At 37.1% G+C, this 22,183-nt stretch overlaps 1 protein-coding gene and 1 pseudogene across 1 annotated transcript; one reads left to right on the top strand and one right to left on the bottom strand.

Annotated features, from left to right (window-relative positions):
• Window positions 1-8,354: 8,354 nt before the first annotated feature.
• LOC18991643 (probable cysteine protease RDL3) lies at window positions 8,355-8,877 on the bottom strand. The gene is made up of 2 exons (XM_006414958.1): window positions 8,740-8,877; window positions 8,355-8,627 (listed from the first exon to the last, which is right to left on the bottom strand). The coding sequence occupies exons 1-2, from the start codon at window positions 8,875-8,877 to the stop codon at window positions 8,355-8,357; spliced, it is 411 nt and encodes a 136-aa protein (XP_006415021.1).
• A 490-nt stretch (window positions 8,878-9,367) lies between these two features.
• LOC18991640 lies at window positions 9,368-14,379 on the top strand (annotated as a pseudogene).
• The last annotated feature ends 7,804 nt before the right edge of the window (window positions 14,380-22,183 follow it).

The raw sequence follows: 22,183 nt of genomic DNA, 5'->3' as shown, positions 1-22,183 counted from the left end.
ACTTTGTAGATAATAACTTCAAAATATCATTTTTCAGCCGTGGTAGTAAACTGTAAACATCTGCTGCATATAATGTGTGTTATATGACTGTAAAGGCCAGTCGTTCGATCATATATCTTCATTGTAGAGAATGTAAATTCCTTTGGTACATCCATTCTTTTTCGTATTTGTATGGCACTTAAGAGCACTTTTTCGTAACTGTAGGAGCCATAAGCTTACATAGAAAAAATTTCAGCATAATGCAAGGAGAACCATTTAATGTAATTCCAATCTGCTGCTCATCTTTTCGTCAACAGTGTTAAATGATAGTAATTTTAATGTAAATACTAGATTTTAACCCCGTGCGTCCGTACGGGAATGTTTTATTTTTATTTCTAATATACGTTGCATTTATCTTTTTTTGTTTATATATAATTTGTTTTTGTTATTTATTTTGTTAAATCAAAAAATTGTTATCTTATTTTAATTTTAAACAGTAAAATTTGTATATTAGTAGAATAAGAGTATACGTTAATTAAGTATACATTGATCTAATGTTAATTATAAACTTTGTTATTATGTGAATTTAGATTTACACATAAACAATCTTTAAATCTATGAATTTGCTAATCCATCCGTTTAGTTGTCTTAAATCATTTTTAATATCTTACATGTTTTGACAAATTAACCCGTATAAGACTATAATTATAATTGTATAACCCTATAGATATTTACTAATATGGAATATTTGGACCAATTGATTATGAAAAAATATAATAAGATATTTATTTACTATTTGTGCTATTAAAAAAATATGTGTATATGTATATATATATATATATATATATATATAAACGGGCTAACCTGTTAGTTTAATTGTCTCAAATCATCTTAATATCTTATATGTTTTAATAAATTAACTCATGGACTTTAAAATATATATATATATATATAACTCTAATCAGCTCGATCATATTATTGTATAATATAAATATTATTAATTTCAAATATATGATATTTTAGACCAATTGTGTATGATAAAATACGACAAAATATTTATTTACTATGCATTTTTATAAAAATATTATTTAAATTTAAAATTTAAAATTAAATCTTTCCTGTATTTAAGAAATTCTAAAGTATTAAAATTATTATCTAAATTTTCGTAATAAAATTTAATTATAATTTTTTTGATTTTTTTGAATTTAAACTAAATTGAATGCAAATTTTTGTAACTAAATTTAATTAAATTTCTAATAATTTAAAATTTGAATTAAAGATGACCTAGATTTTAGGAAATCTAAAAATAATTAAATTAATAACTAATTTTCGAAAATTAAATATAAAAATAAAATAAAACATTATAAAAAAAACTTTGAGAGTCTTTGGATGCAAGCACTAAATGTGCTTCTGTTTTAATAAAATAGATAGGTCATTAGTTTATGAGTTCTGTGTTAGTTTACAGGTTTCTTATAACATAAACTATATGCAACTATTTATTAGTTTACCGGATATACGACGATGGGTAGTCTTCTAACGTTTAATTTACACTGATGCAAATGATAACAAGTCTGTTACCTCGAATGTTACTTGCTAAATTATTTACCTAACATATAATATTTTGGGGTCTTCAACATTTCGTGTAGCTTAAATATCCGAGAATGATGGCTTTTCGCATCTCATCATCTTCTAAAGTGTCGAGGATGGCGTTGATAGTTTTGGTTTTGTGGTATTAATTTTGTTGGCCACGAATATTCTCCCCGAGCTCTGTCGTCCCTTAAACGAAAAGCGATTATCTCTATCCATATACTGTTTCTTCATTCATTATGACTATATATATCTATCTATTTATTCTAACACAATATCTAATACTATATCTCGATGTATCTGTGTAGAGTCATGGGTTAAGTAGAGACATTATCGGATGTATGGGAATTCAACAGTGCTCGAAACAGTGTTTAGTTATTCTTCTAAATATCAGTTTTCCTTTTGCTACCGAGTACAAATACTCATTAAAAGCTCAGCACCCAACCAACTCTTCTTCTTTCCTCCATTACTCTGATTCAACCTTTACTCCTCCTGTCCCATAATTATATTTTTAGGAATAATATTTATGTGAAATTTGATAGTTATTTCAAAACATATGATATATGGAAAATATAAAATAAAATCCGAGAAGATAAGAGATTATTATGATCTCTGAGGTTTGATGAAACTACCAAATTTTGCTTACTTGAGTTACTTCGATATTCGGAATGGATAAACTCCAAAATATACATGTTATAATTTCTACAATGATAAAAAGGGTAGAAAACCCTAGAAAAGGGGAGGAGACCACTTCAAATAAAAAAACTAGACAGACGACAAGAATATCCAAAGACTACAGAATATTTGAATGTCTTTCTTGTAAAAATATCAAACTCGTTGTAATTCAAAGGTGATAGATCAATAAATCATATGTTTTTCATTCCGTAGAACTGTATTTATTGATTCAAACTATTTATAAAATTTTGTCAAACATACTTGAACTTGGCTAATGATGGAAATATTTGGTGAATGAATGACCTTGTGAGAGAATGGAAAAATGAATGAATAGACGATAGAGTAATTGCTATGTTACCAATTGTTAAGGGTCCCAAAATTAGAGCTCACTTTAAGGGATTCAAAAACGTAAAAGCACTTTACTTTTGGCAAAATTCAGATTTTCTATTTTTGGCTTTTATCTTATATTATATTGAAGCAAATACAAGTACGATGGTGTTGAACTTGGTGTTGAAAATCAACTCTGTTTCAAGTCCTAAACCGAGACTGGTTATGTCTAATTTGGGAATTGGGTTAAGTTTTGATTTAAACCGGATATATTCTCATTGGTTTATGGTTAAGTTGTTATAACCGACTTCTATACACAGATAATATACATATAGATAGTACGCACGTGTTTATAACGGCTAGATAAGAATCATCTTCTTCATGAGGTGTGTTCTTGAATCTGAGAGTCTGTATTGTGTAATTCAGCTAGATATAGTGGATTACTGGGAGAACCAGGCAGAGACGTAGGACTTACTCGCATCGAGGGCCTGAACTCAGTTAAGTGTGTGTCTTCTTTATTTTATTCGATATTTCGGTATTCGTCTTCTTCTAATTTTGATTTTGTTTTTGAGAGATTGTGAGATCTGAGTGTTCGAATGGCAAGTCTATTTCGAGTTTAATCCACAACAGATGGAATGATTCACTTCTATAACTTATGGAAAGTGGAACTGGATCTTAACAAATAGGAAGACCAACTCCTTATTTGCATAACCGAAACAACTTAGAGACCAAGTTTCATTATTCGTGGAAATAAAATAAGCTAAGTCTCGATGAACCTTTTGGTTGGCCTTCGATAAAGTTTTTATCAAAGTAAGGGCAACCCAATTAACTGAATAACAAATAAAAGAACCAATTTGAACACATTCTATTGGCGTTAATATCATATCCCGTTGAATGAGGCTCAACACTGTGATTATCTTTCTCTTCAAGATGTGTATATTCTGAGATTAAATGTGATTGGATTACTTAAGGAATGTAGATTCTACTCTGCTCGTATATATATGTATTGTGTTCTAAAAGAATGCATAACACAGAAATTCTTTCAATCATCTTCTCTCATCTGTATCTTTTATGGTATCAGAGCCTGACCTTTTCTTTTTCTGAAAAAAAAAACATCATTGAAACACGAAAATGAGTGGATCCAACACTACGACGACACCGACCAACACAACGATGACACCGACCAACACAACGACGACGACCGGAACTGAAACGAACCCAATGATCATGGAGACAAGAAGGACCATCTCTCCATACGACTTGACTGCCGCTGATAACCCTGGTGCAGTAATTTCTCACCCACTGTTGAAGGCACCAACTATGACGAATGGGCCTGCGGTATGAAGACAGCCTTGTGTTCCCGAAAGAAATTTGGATTTCTCGACGGGACAATTCCTCGACCAAATGACGACTCACCAGATCTTGAGGATTGGTGGACCATCAACGCTCTGTTGGTTTCGTGGCTGAAGATGACGATTGAACCAGCGTTGCGTTCAAACATTTCACATCGAGATGTTGCTCGAGATCTGTGGGAACACCTGCGAAAAAGGTTCTCTGTGAAAAATGGCCCTCGGATCCAGCAACTCAAAGCAGAGCTTGCATGCTGCAAGCAACGTGGATTGACAATTGAGACATACGTTGGCAAACTCAATAAGATCTGGGATAGCCTAGCGTCGTACCGGCCTCTGCGAACCTGTACCTGCGGCAAGTGCGTATGTGATGTGGGAGCAGCAAGAACTTGACCGTGAAGAAGATAAGGTTCATCAATTTCTCTATGGACTTGATGATACTTTCTTCCGTACTGTTCGGTCCAGCTTGGTGTCCCGTCAACCAATCCAACCATTGGAGGAAGTTTACAACATCGTGCGCCAAGAGGAGGATCTGAAGAGGCAAGTGCACAATGAGGATCAGCAAGAGATAAATGCTTTTGCTGTTCAGACACGACCACCCCGTCGCGATGAAAAAAAACAAAGGCATTGTGTGCAAGCATTGCAACCGAGGAGGTCACCCTTCCGAGAGTTGTTATGCATTGATCGGCTATCCGGAGTGGTGGGGAGATCGACCTCAGTCACGATCTACCCAAAATCAAAGTCGTGGAGCGAGTTCTTCGACGGTAGTGGGACGTGGACGAGGTTCATCGATGTATGCCAATGCAGTGACAGTTAGCGCTCCAAAAAATACTGAACGTGCTAACTATGTTGTCACGGATCGTGATCGAGATGGAGTAGCAGGATTGTCGGAAGACCAGTGGCGTGCTTTGGTCAATCTGTTGAACGGCGGAAAGAACACCACCACCGAACATCTCACCGGTACGAATTCTTTACCTTTCTGGATTTTGGACACTGGTGCTTCGCATCATTTGACAGGAAACTTTGAGCTGTTAACGGATGTACGAAACATCACACCTGTGATAATCATCTTGGCTGATGGTCATGAAAAGATCTCAGTAAAAGAAGGAACAATTCGTCTCGGTTCTGGTTTGATTTTGAAGTCGGTTTTCTACGTAGAGGGATTTCAGTCAGATTTGATTTCTCTAGGACAGTTGATGGATGAGAATCATTGTGTAGTGCAAATGGCTGACCACTTCCTTGTTGTCCATGACCGCACTTCGAGGACGGTGATTGGAGCGGGTAAACGTGAGGGAGGGACCTTTCATTTTCGCAGTATGGAGACAGTGGGAGCGGTCACAACACGAGTTGAAGACACCTACAACTTGTGGCATAACCGTGTGGGTCATCCCTCAGCGAAGATTGTTGGTCTGTTACCAGATGTATCGTTTTCAATTTCTTCTGAAATTTCCAATAAAGCGTGTGATGTGTGTCTCCGCGCTAAGCAAACACGAGCTTGTTTCCCAGTTAGTTTGAATAAAACAAATTCGATTTTTCAGTTGGTACATTGTGATCTTTGGGGACCGTATCGAACACTGTCTCATTCTGGTGCTCGGTATTTTTTGACGATAGTTGATGATTTCTCCAGAGCTGTGTGGTTATCATTACTTGCTGATAAGACTGAAGCACCAACACAATTGAAAATTTTCATCAGTTTGGTTGAACGGCAATTTGAGAAACAAGTTAAAACGATCCGAAGTGATAATGGTACGGAATTTGTCTGTCTCTCGGAATACTTTCAAACAAAAGGAATTGTACACGAAACTTCATGCGTTGGCACTCCCCAACAAAACGGGCAAGTAGAAAGAAAGCATCAACATATACTTAACATCGCAAGAGCTCTTCGGTTTAACCCTAATTTGCCAATTGAATTTTGGGGCGAGTGTACTCTCACAGCTGGGTATTTGATAAACAGAACTCCAAATCAAGTTTTTAATGGGTCAACACCGTATGAACGACTTCATGGATGTGCACCATCGTATGATCATCTCCGTGTCTTTGGCAGCTTGTGTTATGCTCATAATCAAGGGCATAAAGGAGACAAGTTTGCACCGCGAGGAAGAAGATGTGTCTTCGTCGGCTACCCTACTGGAAAGAAAGGGTGGCGATTGCATGATATGGAGAAGAAAGAATTTTTTGTCTCCAGAGACGTGGTCTTCTGCGAGACTGAAATTCCTTTTCACGATTGTGGATTACAGAGGAATAAAGAAGATGATGATTTTGAGGATTTAACTTTGTGGGCTCCGATTTCAGGCCCAATTGTAGAGGACAAGCCACAACTTCATCCAAGACAAACAGGCCCAATTCTGGCCCAATATCCACAAATAGAATCAGACCCAACAACGACATCTCTTGTTACTTCGTCTTCTTCGACATCGTTACCCACAGAACCCATAGTTAATCCGCCAGAAATTGAAGCTGATGACTCTGCTGATGCTGGAAATTCTACCGCAATCCCTGACAATCCACCGGGAATTCTACTGGGTCGTGGTCATCGAAAGCGGCAACCACCGGTGACACTCCGAAATTTCGTCACCAACGCTGCTCAAGTTGTTCCTCTCACTGGCGCAGATATTCCTTCTGCAACCTCTCTCTACCCGATGTCGTCTTATATCACATCTTCAAAATTCACACCAAAACATCAGGCGTATCAGGTTGCGGAAATAAAAATGGTGGAACCTAAAACTTATCGTTATGCAGTTGCTAATTCAAATTGGAGAGGTGCCATGGGATCTGAAATACAGGCGCTGGAACTCAATCATACATGGGATTTAGTGGATTTACCACCAGGAAAGAAAGCACTTGGCTGTAAGTGGGTTTATAAGATCAAACTCAAAGCTGATGGTACTATTGAAAGATATAAAGCAAGACTTGTGGTTTTGGGAAACCACCAAATTGAAAGAGAAAACTATGAGGAAACCTTCGCACCAGTCGCAAAAATGGACACTGTTAGACTGTTTTCGGGAGTAGCTGCAGCTAAAGGGTGGGACGTTCAACAAATGGGCGTCCATAACGCTTTTTTGCACGGAGACCTTGACGAAGAGGTTTACATGAAATTACCACCGGGATTCAAGACTACCGACTCGTCCAAGGTGTGTAAACTTCGAAAATCTCTTTACGGTCTTAAGAAAGCACCAAGGTGCTGGTTTGCGAAATTGAGTACTGCATTGAAGGAATACGGTTTTAAGCAATCTCTCTCTGATTATTCCTTATTTTTGTATGAGAAAGGAGATGTCTGTGTGAATGTTCTCATCTACGTAGATGATCTCATTATTTCCAGTAACTCGGCTCAATCTATGAAATTTTTTAAGGCATATTTATCTTCCTGCTTTCACATGAAGGATCTGGGCCAATTGAAATATTTCTTGGGAATTGAAGTGGCTAGAAATTCGAGTGGGTTTTACTTGTGTCAGCGAAAGTACGCTTTGGACATCATCAACAAAGTGGGACTGAATGATGCTCGGCCAGCAAGTTTCCCTTTAGAACAGAATCACCAATTAGCGCTCTCTACTTGGCCGATACTTGATGATCCTGAACGTTACCATCGTTTGATCGGCCGTCTCATCTACTTAGCGGTAACACGTCCTGAACTCTCATATTCAGTTCATGTTATGGCACAGTTTATGCAAGTTCCTAGAAAGGAACATTGGGAGGCGGCACTGCGAATTGTTCGATATCTAAAAAGTTGTCCTGGACAAGGTATTTTGCTTAACTCCACTTCAGATTTGCAAATTCATGGATGGTGTGATTCAGACTGGGCGAGTTGCCCGTTGACAAGGAAATCTGTTACTGGGTATTTTGTGCAATTTGGTGATTCCCCAATAGCTTGGAAAACAAAGAAGCAGAAAACCGTAAGTCGCTCTGCGGAAACCGAATACAGAGCAATGGCTTATGTTACATCGGAACAGATCTGGTTGAAAAGAGTGCTTGCAGATTTGGGAATCAGTCACCCAGCACCAATGTCTTTGAATTGTGACAGTAAAGCTGCAATCCACATCGCTTCTAATCCGGTATTTCACGAACGCACAAAACACATAGAAGTCGATTGCCATTTTTTCCGAAATGAACTCTTGAATGGGACGCTTCAGACAAACCATGTTTCAACGAAGATCCAGTTAGCAGACATATTGACCAAAGCCTTGGGAAAACGAGAGTTCAACGAGTTTCGCGGCAAGTTGGGTATTGAGGACTTACATGCTCCAACTTGAGGGAGGGTATTGGCGTTAATATCATATCCCGTTGAATGAGGCTCAATCACCTTGATTATCTTTCTCTTCAAGATGTGTATATTCTGAGATTAAATGTGACTGGATTACTTTAGGAATGTAGATTCTACTCTGCTCGTATATATATATGTATTGTGTTCTAAAAGAGTGCATAACACAGAAATTCTTTCGATCATCTTCTCTCCTCTGTATCTTTTACATTCGGAGACAACAAATCAGATGACGAGAACAACTTGATTGGGTATACAGGATTATATGTGATCCCAGATATCCCGCCTGAATTTTGGATGTTACTACGTTTTAGCCTAAAATATATCTCGTCTCCCCACGCTGGTCCGAATGAATTATGAATAAGCCAATAGTCTCCTTTTTCTTCTGATGTTCCATACCCAACGATTAGCACATTGTGGTTTGGAATCGAACAAAATAGTCCATTAAACACACGCTGGGGAAGAACACAAGAAAAACAAAAAGAAAATTTGATCACAACTTTTTATTTATTATTTTTTTATATATAAAAAATCAAGCTTTTTAGTGATATTGTCAATTGGGATTACCTTTCCAGTGAATGATAAGTTATAGAATTCAAGTCCTACAGCTATAGGTTGATGAGAAACAGCTTTCTTCAAAGACATCTCATCATTTTGAGGAACATATCCGACACCATCAATGGTTACAAAACGAGAGGTAACCATCGACAGGATGAAAACAAAATGAATGATCACATAACTTACCATAATCAAAACTACAAAAAATGGTCATTTATGTTGGGTTTACATACAAAACTCAATGTTCTTGCACGTGGCATTAGTTTTGCCTTCAAAAGGATAATATTTATCCTTTTCTATACCACGTTCGTTGTCCTTAATATACATCAAAGCGGCTGCTAACTCACCACTTGTACATCCTTTCGCAATCAATGAGTTGTTGTTCCAACAAAGAAATTAAGTCTCCGGTTCTGATCTGGTTTATACTTTCCACGGCTCCAGCCACTCCAGCCGCCGCAAACGCCCAACAACCTTCTATTTATCAACCGCCAATCTCAACCGCAGTTGCAACCCAAAATCAAATAATGCTAAGAAATTTAGTATTTTAGTAATTTAGGTTGTAGTAAGACGGTCTGGGTATGTATAAATACGGAACTTCTGAGGGTATGAGAAAGGGAAAACAATCAATCGTCTCGATATGGAGATCGAGGAGAAGCATAACCCTAATCCTCATGATCGTCTCAGACGAAGAGATACACCCAAATCCTGGTCCGATCTTCCTCCAGATCTCTTGAATTCTGTTTTCAAACGCCTAAGCTTTACTAATTTCCAGCGAGCTAAATCCGTATATTCGTCGTGGCACTCTGCTTCAAAACAATGCTTGCCCAAAAACAATCAGATCCTCCCTTGGCTGATTATCTTCCCAAAGACAACGATAACATCAACAGTTATACTTGAACGTTGTCCAATCCCGAGGAAAAAGACAAAATTTACAGAACGTAAGATCTGGGTTTGGAAATGGCAAAGAGTTTTTGCATAGCAACCTATGGAAGCTGGCTCTTGATTCGAAATCCTCTGCATAATCTCTACATTTTGAATCTCTTTACCAATGAGAGGTATTAACTAGATATAGAAAGTATATATTTAGGTCTTCATTATAATTGATTTTCTCCTAATTTCTCTCTGATTCTCCTCTAATTCCTCTCGTCTCATTGTATAAATCTGATGTAAAGCTATTCTAATGAGATTAATACATTCACCATTTACATGGTATCAGAGCATACGCTCCTAAAAACCTAAAAACAGCCTCTCTTCTTCAATTTATTTATTTTTTTTTCTCAGCCGCCATGAACACCAACACTACCGAAACAATTGCCGTTACGACCAACACCGTTCTTAATATCAATATGTCCAACGTTACCAAACTCAACAGCACCAACTTCCTCATGTGGACCCTCCAAGTCAATGCTCTCCTTGATGGGCATGGTCTAGCTGGTCATCTTGATGGTACCACCACTGCTCGGCCTGCAACCACCACCGTTGGTGCAACCACATCCTCCAATCCAGACTACGTCAAATGGTGTCGTCAGGACAAGCTGATCTATAGCGCCCTTCTCGGTGCCATCTCGCAGCCGCTGCAACCGTTGGTGTCTCGCGCCACCACCGCCTCCGAGATCTGGACGAAGCTTTCATCAACATATGCCAATCCGAGTCGTGGCCATAAGAAACAACTCACTGCTCAGATTAAAAACTACACCAAAGGTACGAAGACTATTGATGAGTATATGCAAGGAATGTTAACTCGTCTTGATCAAATTGCCATTCTTGGCAAACCATATGATCATGAAGATCAATTGGAGTTCGTCTTGGCTGGGCTCCCAGATGAATACAAAACAGTGGTTGACCAGATTGAAGGCAAGGACTCACCACCGACGCTCACTGAAGTTCATGAGCGTCTTCTCAACCATGAAGCCAAGCTTCTCTGCTTCCGATGCTACGCTCTCGTCTCCGTTTCCTGTGTCTGCAAACGCTGTTCAACAGCGTCCTACAAACAACAACACCAACAACAAAAACTACAATACCAGTTCGAGCAACAATACCCGCTACAACAACAATCGTACCAATGGCAAAAACTACAACAACTGGCATTCACAACAGACCCAATACACCGAAGAGTCAAGAGCTCCGAGACCATATCAAGGGAAATGCCAATTCTGTAATACTCAAGGGCATAGTGCACGCCGATGCCCACAAATCCAGGCACTTCAATCTGCAACAAATCAGATGCCACCGAGTCCATTCCGTCCTTGGCAACCACGAGCCAACCTTGTTGCTAATGCTCCTTACACAGCAAATAATTGGCTTGTCGACTCGGGAGCCACACATCATATAACTTCCGATCTCAACAATCTCTCCCTCCACCAGCCTTACACTGGAGGCGATGATGTATTACTCGCCGATGGTTCCAACCTTACCATCACCCACACTGGTTCCAAATCTTTCCCCTCTCATCTTCGACCATGACATTGGATAAAATATTATGTGTTCCAGATATACAAAAGAATCTAATTTCTGTATATCGACTGTGCAACACTAATAACGTTTCTGTCGAATTTTTCCCTGCCTCCTTTCAGGTGAAGGATCTCAATACGGGGGTCCCGTTACTCCAAGGACGAACTAAGGATGAGTTGTATGAGTGGCCGGTTTCAAGCTCTCAAGCAATGGCACTATTGTTTGCCTCTGGTCCCGAAAACAAGCCTCCACTCATGGCACTCAAGATTGGGTCACCCATCTTCGTCTATTTTAAACACCATTGTTTCTGCTTTTTCTATTCCTATTTCCCCTTCAAACCACAACAACTTCTCTTGTTCGGAATGCCTGATTAATAAAAGCAAAAAATTACCTTTCACCAACTCTTCTATAGTCTCCCAACGTCCTCTTCAGTATATCTATACTGATGTTTGGACATCACCCATACTCTCCATCGATAACTACAAATACTACATCATACTCATTGACCATTTCACTCGATATTCATGGCTGTTCCCATTAAAACGAAAATGCGATGTTAAAAACACCTTCATAACCTACAAATCCCTCGTTGAAAACCAAAACCAAACACAATCCCAAATCGCCACACCATCTCAACCACTAAATCAAAATACCCACAAAATGCAAACCAGGGCCAAAAATAACATTCAAAAACCGAAACAAAAATTTTCTCTTGCTGTGACAGGTTCTCCAGTCGGCAACACAGAACCGCGGACAATTAATCAAGCCTTAAAAGATGAAAATTGGAGCCGCACAGCATCTACTGAATTCGATGCTCATATGGTTAACCATACATGGGATCTCGTACCAGCCAATTCCAATCAGAATCTTGTCGGCTGTCGATGGATTTTCACGACAAAGTTTCACTCCGACGGCACTCTTGATCGATACAAAGCGCGTCTTGTTGCCAAAGGATACACACAACAGTACGGACTAGACTATGCTGAAACGTTTAGCCCGGTGATCAAAACCACCACCATTCGCCGCGTTCTCAGTGTGGCGACGGTAAATTCATGGACTATTAAACAATTTGATGTGAATAATGCTTTTTTGCAAGGTGAATTGACTGAAGAGGTCTACATGACTCAGCCACCAGGTTTTGTGGATCATGATCGACCGTCATTCGTCTGCCGCCTACGTAAGCCCATCTATGGACTCAAGCAGGCTCCCCACGCTTGGTATATGTCGTTACGCCAACATCTTCTCGATAATTGATTCACACAGTCTCTTGCTGATACATCACTCTTTATTCACTCCACGGGTACAACTATCACCTATGTTCTGGTCTATGTCGATGACATAATTGTCACCGGTGACACCTCATCGCACGTTGCCCACGTTCTCACCAGCTTTGCCACACGTTTCTCTATCAAAGATCCTACTGATCTTCATTATTTCCTTGGTGTTGAAGTAACTCGCTCTTCCTCTGGTCTACACTTGATGCAAAGAAAGTATGTTGCTGATCTTCTTGCTAAGTAAAATATGACCGATGCCAAACCGGTTGCAACACCCATGCCTCCTTCACCAAAACTCACACTTCATGATGGTACAGCTCTCACGGATGCTTCACAATATCGATTACTTGTTGGGAGCTTGCAATACTTAGCATTCACGCGACCGGATTTATCTTACGCAGTGAATCGTCTTTCCCAATTCATGCATAAGCCGACTCAAAATCATTGGACAGCGGCAAAACGAGTTCTAAGGTATCTTGCTGGAACCCAACATCATGGTATTCAACTACATAAAGCTTGTCCACTCAATATTCATGCGTTTTCTGATGCGGATTGGGCTGGTGATACGGATGATTTTGTGTCTACTAATGGTTATTTAATCTACATTGGCCGAAATCCCATTTCTTGGTCTTCAAAGAAACAACGTGGTGTTGCTCGCTCATCTACAGAAGCCGAATACAGGGCTGTTGCCAATACTGCGGCTGAGGTCCGTTGGTTGTGCTCCTTACTCACAGAACTGCACATTCATCTCCCGGTAGCTCCTATTATCTATTGTGACAATGTGGGAGCAACATACTTATGTGCCAACCCGGTGTTCCACTCTCGTATGAAGCACATCGCTCTTGATTATCATTTTGTTCGCAATCAAATTCAAGGTGGAATGCTTCGGGTTTCTCATGTTTCGACGAATTACCAACTAGCAGATACGTTAACGAAACCACTTCAACGAGCACGGTTTCAACATGCGTGTACCAAGATTGGAGTTTTCAAGAACACTCCATCTTGAGAGGGCGTATTAACTAGATATAGAAAGTATATATTTAGGTCTTCATTGTAATTGATTTTCTCCTAATTTCTCTCTGATTCTCCTCTAATTCCTCTCGTCTCATTGTATAAATCTGATGTAAAGCTATTCTAATGAGATTAATACATTCACCCTTTACAAGAGGATCAATCTACCTCCTGTGGAGTCACAGCTCGGAACGACAAAGTTCGCAATAAGTTTCTCATTACAGGTCACAACGGAAAGGAGTACAAAGGTATTAGCATACGATCCCCTGTCATTTGGATTGATGAGAAAACCAAAGATTATGTTGTTCTATGGGTACTTCGAGATTTGTGTGTCCTTTACTCCAAGAAAGGAGATACCTCGTGGAATCAAATCCTGGAAACTTCAGATCGTTGGTGTGACATGGTTTACAAGGATTCCAAGCTTTACTACTTAAGCATTTCTGGTTGTTTCTTCATCTTCGATCTCTCTGGAGAAATTCCAAGACGAATCTTTCAGCTTGGTGTTTTTGTGGAGTTCGCGTTGAATTGGCCAGTTACGACAAAGCTTGTAGTCACAGTAACCGGAGATGTCCTCAAGGTTGAGAAAACGTGGAGAAGAAGGTCTAGAACCTGGTTCTTCCGGGTTTTCAAGGTTTTTTCATCATCAGGATTCCTGAAGAAAACCCAACTGATTGATTCTTTAGGCAATGGCGAAGCAATGCTTTTGGATCAAGGCATCACAGTGCTCGCCAATGACACTGATGGATTCGTTAGCAATGCCATCTATTTCAGTGTTAGTTATACAAGGATCACAAATGATATATATCTCTTTAATCTCAAGACACAGAAAACAGAGCCGGTGCACTTATTTGATTGGTCTTCAGTTCAATTCTCTATCGCTCGACGGTTCTTTCCATGTTTTCGGCAAACATGATTGATCTCAACAATGTTTGCCTCTTCAATAATATGTTCGTTTTTCTTTGTTGTTTTTCTCATTCTCACGTCAAGTATTATGTTGTTACCGCTCAAACTCCTTGTTTTCAGACCCAAGTATTATAGTATACATCTCAAGTTTATAAACCATGAAAGATTTGAGCCTCCTAATTGATATCGTGAAGCAAAAGCAAGGCATACGTCACATGCATATTTTTCTGGGGAGAAATTGGGTGGTGGGTTTTTTGGTCCATAGTTCATTGTTCTTAATACGTGTACTTGTTTGTGATGCCATATACAAGAAGCAAGGTATATTTATAATATCTGCATTCATATAAATGCAAAAACAGACATAACTACAGTGGAGCAATTGGATATATGAAATGAAAATATATTTTGCTAACAGACATTAGTCAGGAGTTCACCAGAGGTTGCCCCAAAAAAAAAAAAGATTATGTATCAAGAGTAGATCTTACGAGTCGACTAAGAAGAAGAAACGGCATGGTAGTAAAACTTAAAGGGGGAGAGTTAACGTTTTTGTCCAGTCTTTTAGTTAATTTTGTTTTCATAAAACTTAAGTAATATGTCCAAAAAATTATATACAATTAATCAAACATCAACTATCCAAAAATTCAACTAATAATATAAAATTTATGGGAATTTGATTTTGTATATTGTTAAAACAATTTGTGGAATATTATACATTCTTATAAAGGTCATATGGCTCTTATTATATATATAGAAAAAATAATCTAATGGAAGATTTTTTCACTCTTCCAAATGCTAAATGAAAAATATGCATAACAACTCATGAAAATAACATCCTATTCTTAATTATTCTTTAAATATTCATTTTATATCTACCATTCTTAACATCCAGAATCTAAATAACTTATTCTGAATATAACACAAAAACAGTAAAAAATTATATATATATATATATATATATTTGAATTAACCAATAAAACTATATCTATCAAAGAGTAACATTAAACTAACAAAAAAATGAATTTTTTTAAAAAAATTCAGCAGCGTAGCACGGATACATAGCTAGTTTTTATAATAAAATAATATAAACTCTTCATAAATTCATTAAACTTTACAATTTCAAAGATATTTAAACTCCACACAAGAGTCCAATCCAATAACATTTTAATGTTTAAACTTACAATTATTTAATTAAAGTTAAAACTGAAAATATGATTTAGATGTAAGTAGCCCAATATAGAGAGATAATGATGCCCCTCTTTTATATGGGGTTTTCTTGAACCGCTTCGACAAACTCAACTCTTTTATTCTCGAAGTCAAACACTGTATGGTATACAGGGCCGGATTTGGGGACAGCCTGATGAAACATCCGCCTATAAGCTCCAAAATTTTTTTTTGGTTATTTAAGAATTTTTCAGCCCCTAAATCATAAAAAAAAATATTTATTTTTAAATTATTTCTAGCCCCCAAATTCTCAGATCCGACCTGATGGTATAGCCCCCTGACATTAGAAGGTCTCATGAATACCTCTCCCAAAATCCTGCATTAGTATAGCCCACGCCAATTTAGTAAGTCCTACAAATTCTACTAGAAAGCCAATCGAAAATTAGTACCAGATATGATCATTATGATTGATGATAATCATCATCATCATGCATGAACCTGAATACGGTTGAGCATTGAGTCCATTCATCTCTACCTCTCATCTTTATATACTGGAAAAAATATAAAATCATTAAATTCGGTACAACGACAAAAAATAAATAAATGGAATCTAATTTGATCTTACATCTTTTGTTGAGAGAGAAAACACTCTTGTACCAATAGTAAATGAAACTATGGGCAATGTAGTAGTCTATGGTTCCTACTTCATCTGCTCCAAAAGCTTCATTAATACTCTTAAGTGAATACTATCATAATAAATAAATAAAGTATGTTAGTTTTTAAATTCATTACAAGTACTAGTATACAAGAGCCGTGCCCACATTAATTAAAGCCCTAAACAATTTTTTTTAAAAAAAATTAATTGAGAAAAATTTACAAACACTACACGGTAGAGACGGAACATTTTATAAATTTTGTTTTAATATATATATATATATATATTTATATTTTAATTTTGTTTTTAACTGTTTTATATAAGAAAATTGTAAAAACTATGTTGGAGTATGAAAAAAATATATTTTAAGCTTTAAAACTATATATACACCTTTTAAATTATAATATATTATATCTTTTAGTAAAAAAAGAAGTTCTTTTAAATGTTAAAAAAATTTGGTCCTAGACCAATGTTTAAAAAACTACTACTTGGACATGGCCCTGCTAGTATATAATATACATACTTACCGGTGTACCTATCACGTAAGATTCACCGGAGTCAAACATGACAGAACTGTCACGGATGCAATGTTCGGCTTCTATCAGAACTGTCACGAACTGTGTGGTCCCCTTTGAAGTGCGCATTGTCAAATCCGCCAAAAATGATGGCTCCACCTTCTTCATCGTGTTCATTATAATACTTCAAGTGGCGGATCTATAACTTTTTTTTATCAGAAATATTTTTAGTGAAAGACATTTTTTTTTTTAATAATTGAAGAATTTTTTCTAAAAACCACTACATTAACATATTAAATCCAATTTATTTAAAGTTTATTCAATAAATAAGAAAAAAAAATAAGGGGCAAGTAACTCCGGTCTCTACGTCCGCCCCCGGACTTCAACCACATTGAGAAAACATTTTGTAAAAATAAATCTTGATCTATCATGTTATACCTCTGTAGTATAACATAAAACTTAATTAGTGTTTTATCGACACATTTTTCATATAATAGACAAAAAAATGGTGGAGATTTGAAATCAAAACTAATTAAAAAGTATAAATTTGAAGGTGACGAGCTTAGTTATTGGCATTCTCTAATATTTTTAAGTCTTATGGTCATTTTTGTTTATTTTCAAATATGTAGTTTACTTTTAATAAAAAATTTAAAACTCAATCCGACTGGTTAGACCAATTTGCCTATCCACCAAGCGACAATGACGAGTCGACGGTGGTCCGATTTCCAAAACGTTGCATGTCTTCAACATTTTTTTTTATTTGAAAAATTTAACCTTATTTGAATTTGGAAAAGTTGAGGCCAATCTTTATTGGGTACCCATAGATCTGCGCTGCCGGAAATTGAAAACTACTTTGAAAATTTGGTTTGGTGTACCAAGGCTGATTTCACCATAATAAACAATATCATCAACGTTCTTAAGCACAATGCAATTGACTGCATTTTCAAATCCAGTCGAGTTATTTTAAACATCTACCAAGCTTTAATCTATTCTTATGTTAAATCTAACTGAGTTAATTTCATCTTATACAATCAAGTGCACTTTCTATTTTTGTTTGTTTTGTAGTAAACACTATAATGAATTAATAACGCTAAAAAAGTACAATCATTAATCTACTACTTATAAGCTTTTTTAACATAATTTTGAAGTGTATAATGATAAAAATATAAAATTTTGATATATATTTAAGATAATATATAAAAGATAAACTATTATAATAATATATTGCTTCTCGTAAAATACTCTTTTAGGTCCGCCATTGCATACCGTGCTAAGAGTGTGTGGGTTCAATATGCTATCATGTTATAACTACTAGATGGTTGATTACGTGGGTTATATATAAAACACTTTTTATATTATTTTCCACTTGATTGATGTATGGTTATGGTAAAAAAAGATATGCATGTGGTTGTTTGTTGTAAATATAGAATAAAGTTTACAATAAACATTGTGTGCAAAAAAAAATGTTGTACTAGTAGAACGGACTGATAGGTGCTAAATTAGTTTCCTCACAGCTGATTCAAAGTTAACTCTTAATCGAAGTCATCTTATGATTCTAAACATGTATAATTGTGTCAAAGATGCATCATTTAAATCATATGTTCTTATTTACTTTGTCATCTTATGATTCTTAACATGTATAATTGTGTCAAAGATGCATCATTTAAATCATATGTTCTTACTTACTATAAGTAAACTTTTCCGTGTGTGTAGCTGATTGCTAACGTTCTAGCTGTACAGAGAACAAACTATTTCTCACCCATTTTCAAATTTTCATAATATAGCATGTTAGATTTCAAATTTATAATTAATGGTAGGTTACGGATATGATAAAGTTCTAAGAGATGTGAAGGCTCATCAAGATAAGGTGCATACACTATCAATTGTTCATCTCTTATTTGCTCTTATTATCTTTCAATGGTTAAAAGGTAATATACATTTGTTATTATTCATAGGTGATTTATCCCGTGGCAGAAATTTGTGAGTCCATAACTACAAAACCCCCATTTGGCTTCCATTCAGAATCTTGGGTCTGAAAACAAGGAGTTTGGGCGGTGACAACATACTTGACGTGAGAATGAAAAAACAACGAAAACAAAAAAAGAACATATTATTGAAGAAGTAAACATAGTTGGCATCAATCATGTTTACTGAAAACCTGGAAAGAACCGTCGAGCGCTTGAGAATTATACTGAAGACCAATCAAATGAGTGCACCGGCTCTGTCTTAATTGATCCAATCCAAAAGTGTTAGAATCCCACATCGGAAGTTTAAAGGGACTAACATTAGTATATAAGTGGACATTTTCACTTATTGCTAATTGGTTTTAAGTTGGAAGCTCAGTAAGCTTTTTAACATGATATCAGAACCTCGTTTGTTGACCCAGTAAGGGTGGTCGAAAAAGGGTTTATTATCGGTCCTAAAGTGGGATTCGGTTCGAGATGAGCTGATAGAGCCATCATCTCGAGGGAGCGTGTTAAAATCCCACATCGGAAGTTTAAAGGGACTAACACTAGTATATAAGGGACTTGGGCTTCTCCACTATCGCTAATTGGTTTTAAGTTGGAAGTCCAGAAAACTTAACATGGCATGTAGACCCACTTTGTGCTCCTTTCCCCTTGTTAGAGAGGCACCGAACTTTTGTTTCTTAGGTTTAGATTAGGGAGATAGAGATTCTTCTCTTAAACGTTTGTTATTTCTTTTCATGTATCTATTCAGTTTATGCAATCTCTTTTACTTTACTACTTTTCTATTTCAAAACCAATGATGATGGTGTCAAGCTCAGCTATGTCTGAGTAGTCACCTTGTTGGGTGAAGAAGGCCATCGAAAGGGACCCCATGACCGATGACATCTAGGTTTTTTAGGTTAAAGGATTTCGATTTTAAATGATTCTCCCATTCATCCCATTCTTAATGCTGTATGCTGGAGTAGCTAACCAGTATCCGATCTAAAGTTGAATCCGAGCCACGAGAGTGTTGTATATGGGTTATCTGAATTGGATCTTCTGGACGTAAGCGTCGTAGGAAACGAAAGCTACCTACAGAGGATACGTAAACCGGGATGGTTTCCGATCTAAAATGCATGATCTTAATCCGACATGAGAAAGAGAGTTAATTGCCGAGATTAAGTGATTAGATGATTAAGTGACGAGAGTTGGCTAATCTTATAAGTCTCTATCCTAGTTTCAGAGTCATAGAAAATCCTTACCTAGATTCCTTGTGTCATAGATCATGAACCCTAGAGATGAACCCTAACACCCAGCACATTTTTCATCTTTTTTTTTATCTATTTTTTCCATTGGTTTTTGACTTCGATTACTAATCCAGTTTGAAGTTTTTGCAGAAAAGATAACTCTCCCTGTGGATCGACACCTTAAGTACGGGAAAACGGCTAATTCATACTTCAACTATGAAAAATGGTACCGATTCATACCTGAGAAATTTAAGTGTGCGATTTCATACCTAAACTCTTAAATATTGGCAAATTCATATCGGAACTAATCACTTCTCGCCGAATGTCAACATTGACCAAGTACCGTTAGTCAACCCTCTTACTCCGTTAACAGAGAGAAAGTCCGTTCCACGTTGGCTGCCCTGTTGTCACGGGATCCTGAAACAAAGTCGTTTTAGACAAAAGAAACTTAAAAAATTGAGAACAATACGACTGTGTATTGAGAAGGAAATTAATTTCCTAAACTAAAATGTCTTTTGTCGTCAAGGAGTGCGTGAGATTGAGAATAACAAGGCTTAGTGATTCTTCTTCGAAAATCTGTGTGAGATTAGTAGGAATTGTTTGTTTTGGAAGATAGAGAAATCAATTTTGAGTTCAGACTTCTGGGTTGCTTGAAAATGGTGAACTACATTACATCGGTGGTTCTGTTACAGAACATGTCACACCGGCAACATCTTTTGTTTGACCAGGTAATGTGTTTCTTCTCTCATTTTTATCTTCTTCTCTTTGTTTTTTTTTTTGGTTTGTGACATTTAAGATATTTTGCAGTCAGAGCAGTTTATTTTGAGGAGTAGTTTTTGGGAAGATTGAAGGTGACGGAGTAGTTTTTGAACCTTCAAGGGAGGAAGTTTTTTGGACCTTCAAGAGGGAGGACCAGTTTTTCTTATTGTTTACTATGCTTGTTCGGTTATTTTGATTCTGTCAAACAATGTTTGTTTTCACTTTTAAGAGAAGCTTACTTTGGATGGTTAAGCTAGCTCTGTCAAACAATGTTTGTTTTCACTTTTAAAACAAGTTTATTTTGGATGTTTAAGCTAGCTCTGTTGTTTTGGGGTTTTTTAAAACATTGTTCAAGCTTACTGTTTTGGTTTTTTAAAATATTGTTCAACAAAGGAGGAATCTAAGAGAAAGATCAAGTAGCTGGAGTTAACGTTGCAGGTCCAAAGCTTACTGTTTTGATGTTTTAAAACATTGTTCAAACAAAGGAGGAATCTAAGAGAAAGATCAAGTAGCTGCAATTAACGTTACAGGTCCAAAGCTTACTGTTTTGGTTTTTTAAAACATTGTTCAAACAAAGGAGGAATCTAAGAGAAAGATCAAGTAGGTGCAATTAACATTGCAGGTCCAAAGATCAAGTAGCTGCAATTAACATCGACAAGAGATCACTCGGTGAAGTATCTTTCTCAAGATTAGGCCAAAGCTCACTGTTTCTTGCTTTCTCTCCTCTCTCCATGTGTAGTATGTCGTAATCCCAGTTCAACCTCGAAGCAATTTGTTAAGAACTTAGATCGTAAACTCTCTGTAACTTTCCGTATATTGAGTAAGAGTTGAATACAAGCATACTCTGTAACTGAATCGTTATACACTCATAACGTATATAACCAAAACAACTACCCTTCACATACGAATATACAAAATATCCATACGTATTTCGTTACAACTCGTCTATTTATACTTGTATCCCCAACTGCTCTCCTTCACGTGCTAGCTACACATGTCTCATCATCCTTCGTCTAGTGTAGACATTCATGGGCCTATCAATACCCCCCCCCCCCCCCCTTTAAGACGGATCTTGCCCTCAAGATCAATTCTTGAAATCTCTCCTTCACGTCTCTTGCTCGAATCCAACTAGTCTCGTGTGAAGGTAAATTCTTCCAAGACAACAAGACTTCCAACGCACCCTCAGTGTTCAAGCGATAATCCATCAACTCCTCCGGTGCCACTATAACCTCATCATCCGACGATAACGTTTGAGGTAAAGGTAAAACATCATAATTTTGTCCCACAACTTCTTTTAACTGAGACACGTGAAACACCGGATGTATACGCAATCCCACTGGTAAGTTTAACCTGTAAGCGGCTTTGCTAATGCGTTCCATGACTTCGTATGGTCCATAGAAGCGAGCAGCCAGATTTTTATATACTCGACGAGCCACAGAAGATTGGCGATATGGTCGCAGCTTCAGGAAAACTTTAGTACCCACCTCAAAACTTACATATCTGTGATGCTTGTCAGCTTGGGTTTTCATTA

Source organism: Eutrema salsugineum, unplaced genomic scaffold (genome assembly GCF_000478725.1).
Source record: "Eutrema salsugineum unplaced genomic scaffold, Eutsalg1_0 scaffold_5, whole genome shotgun sequence".
Classification (NCBI taxonomy): Eukaryota; Viridiplantae; Streptophyta; class Magnoliopsida; order Brassicales; family Brassicaceae; genus Eutrema; species Eutrema salsugineum.
Note: the sequence above shows the minus strand (reverse complement) of the source record. Positions and strands in the feature narration are given on the sequence as shown.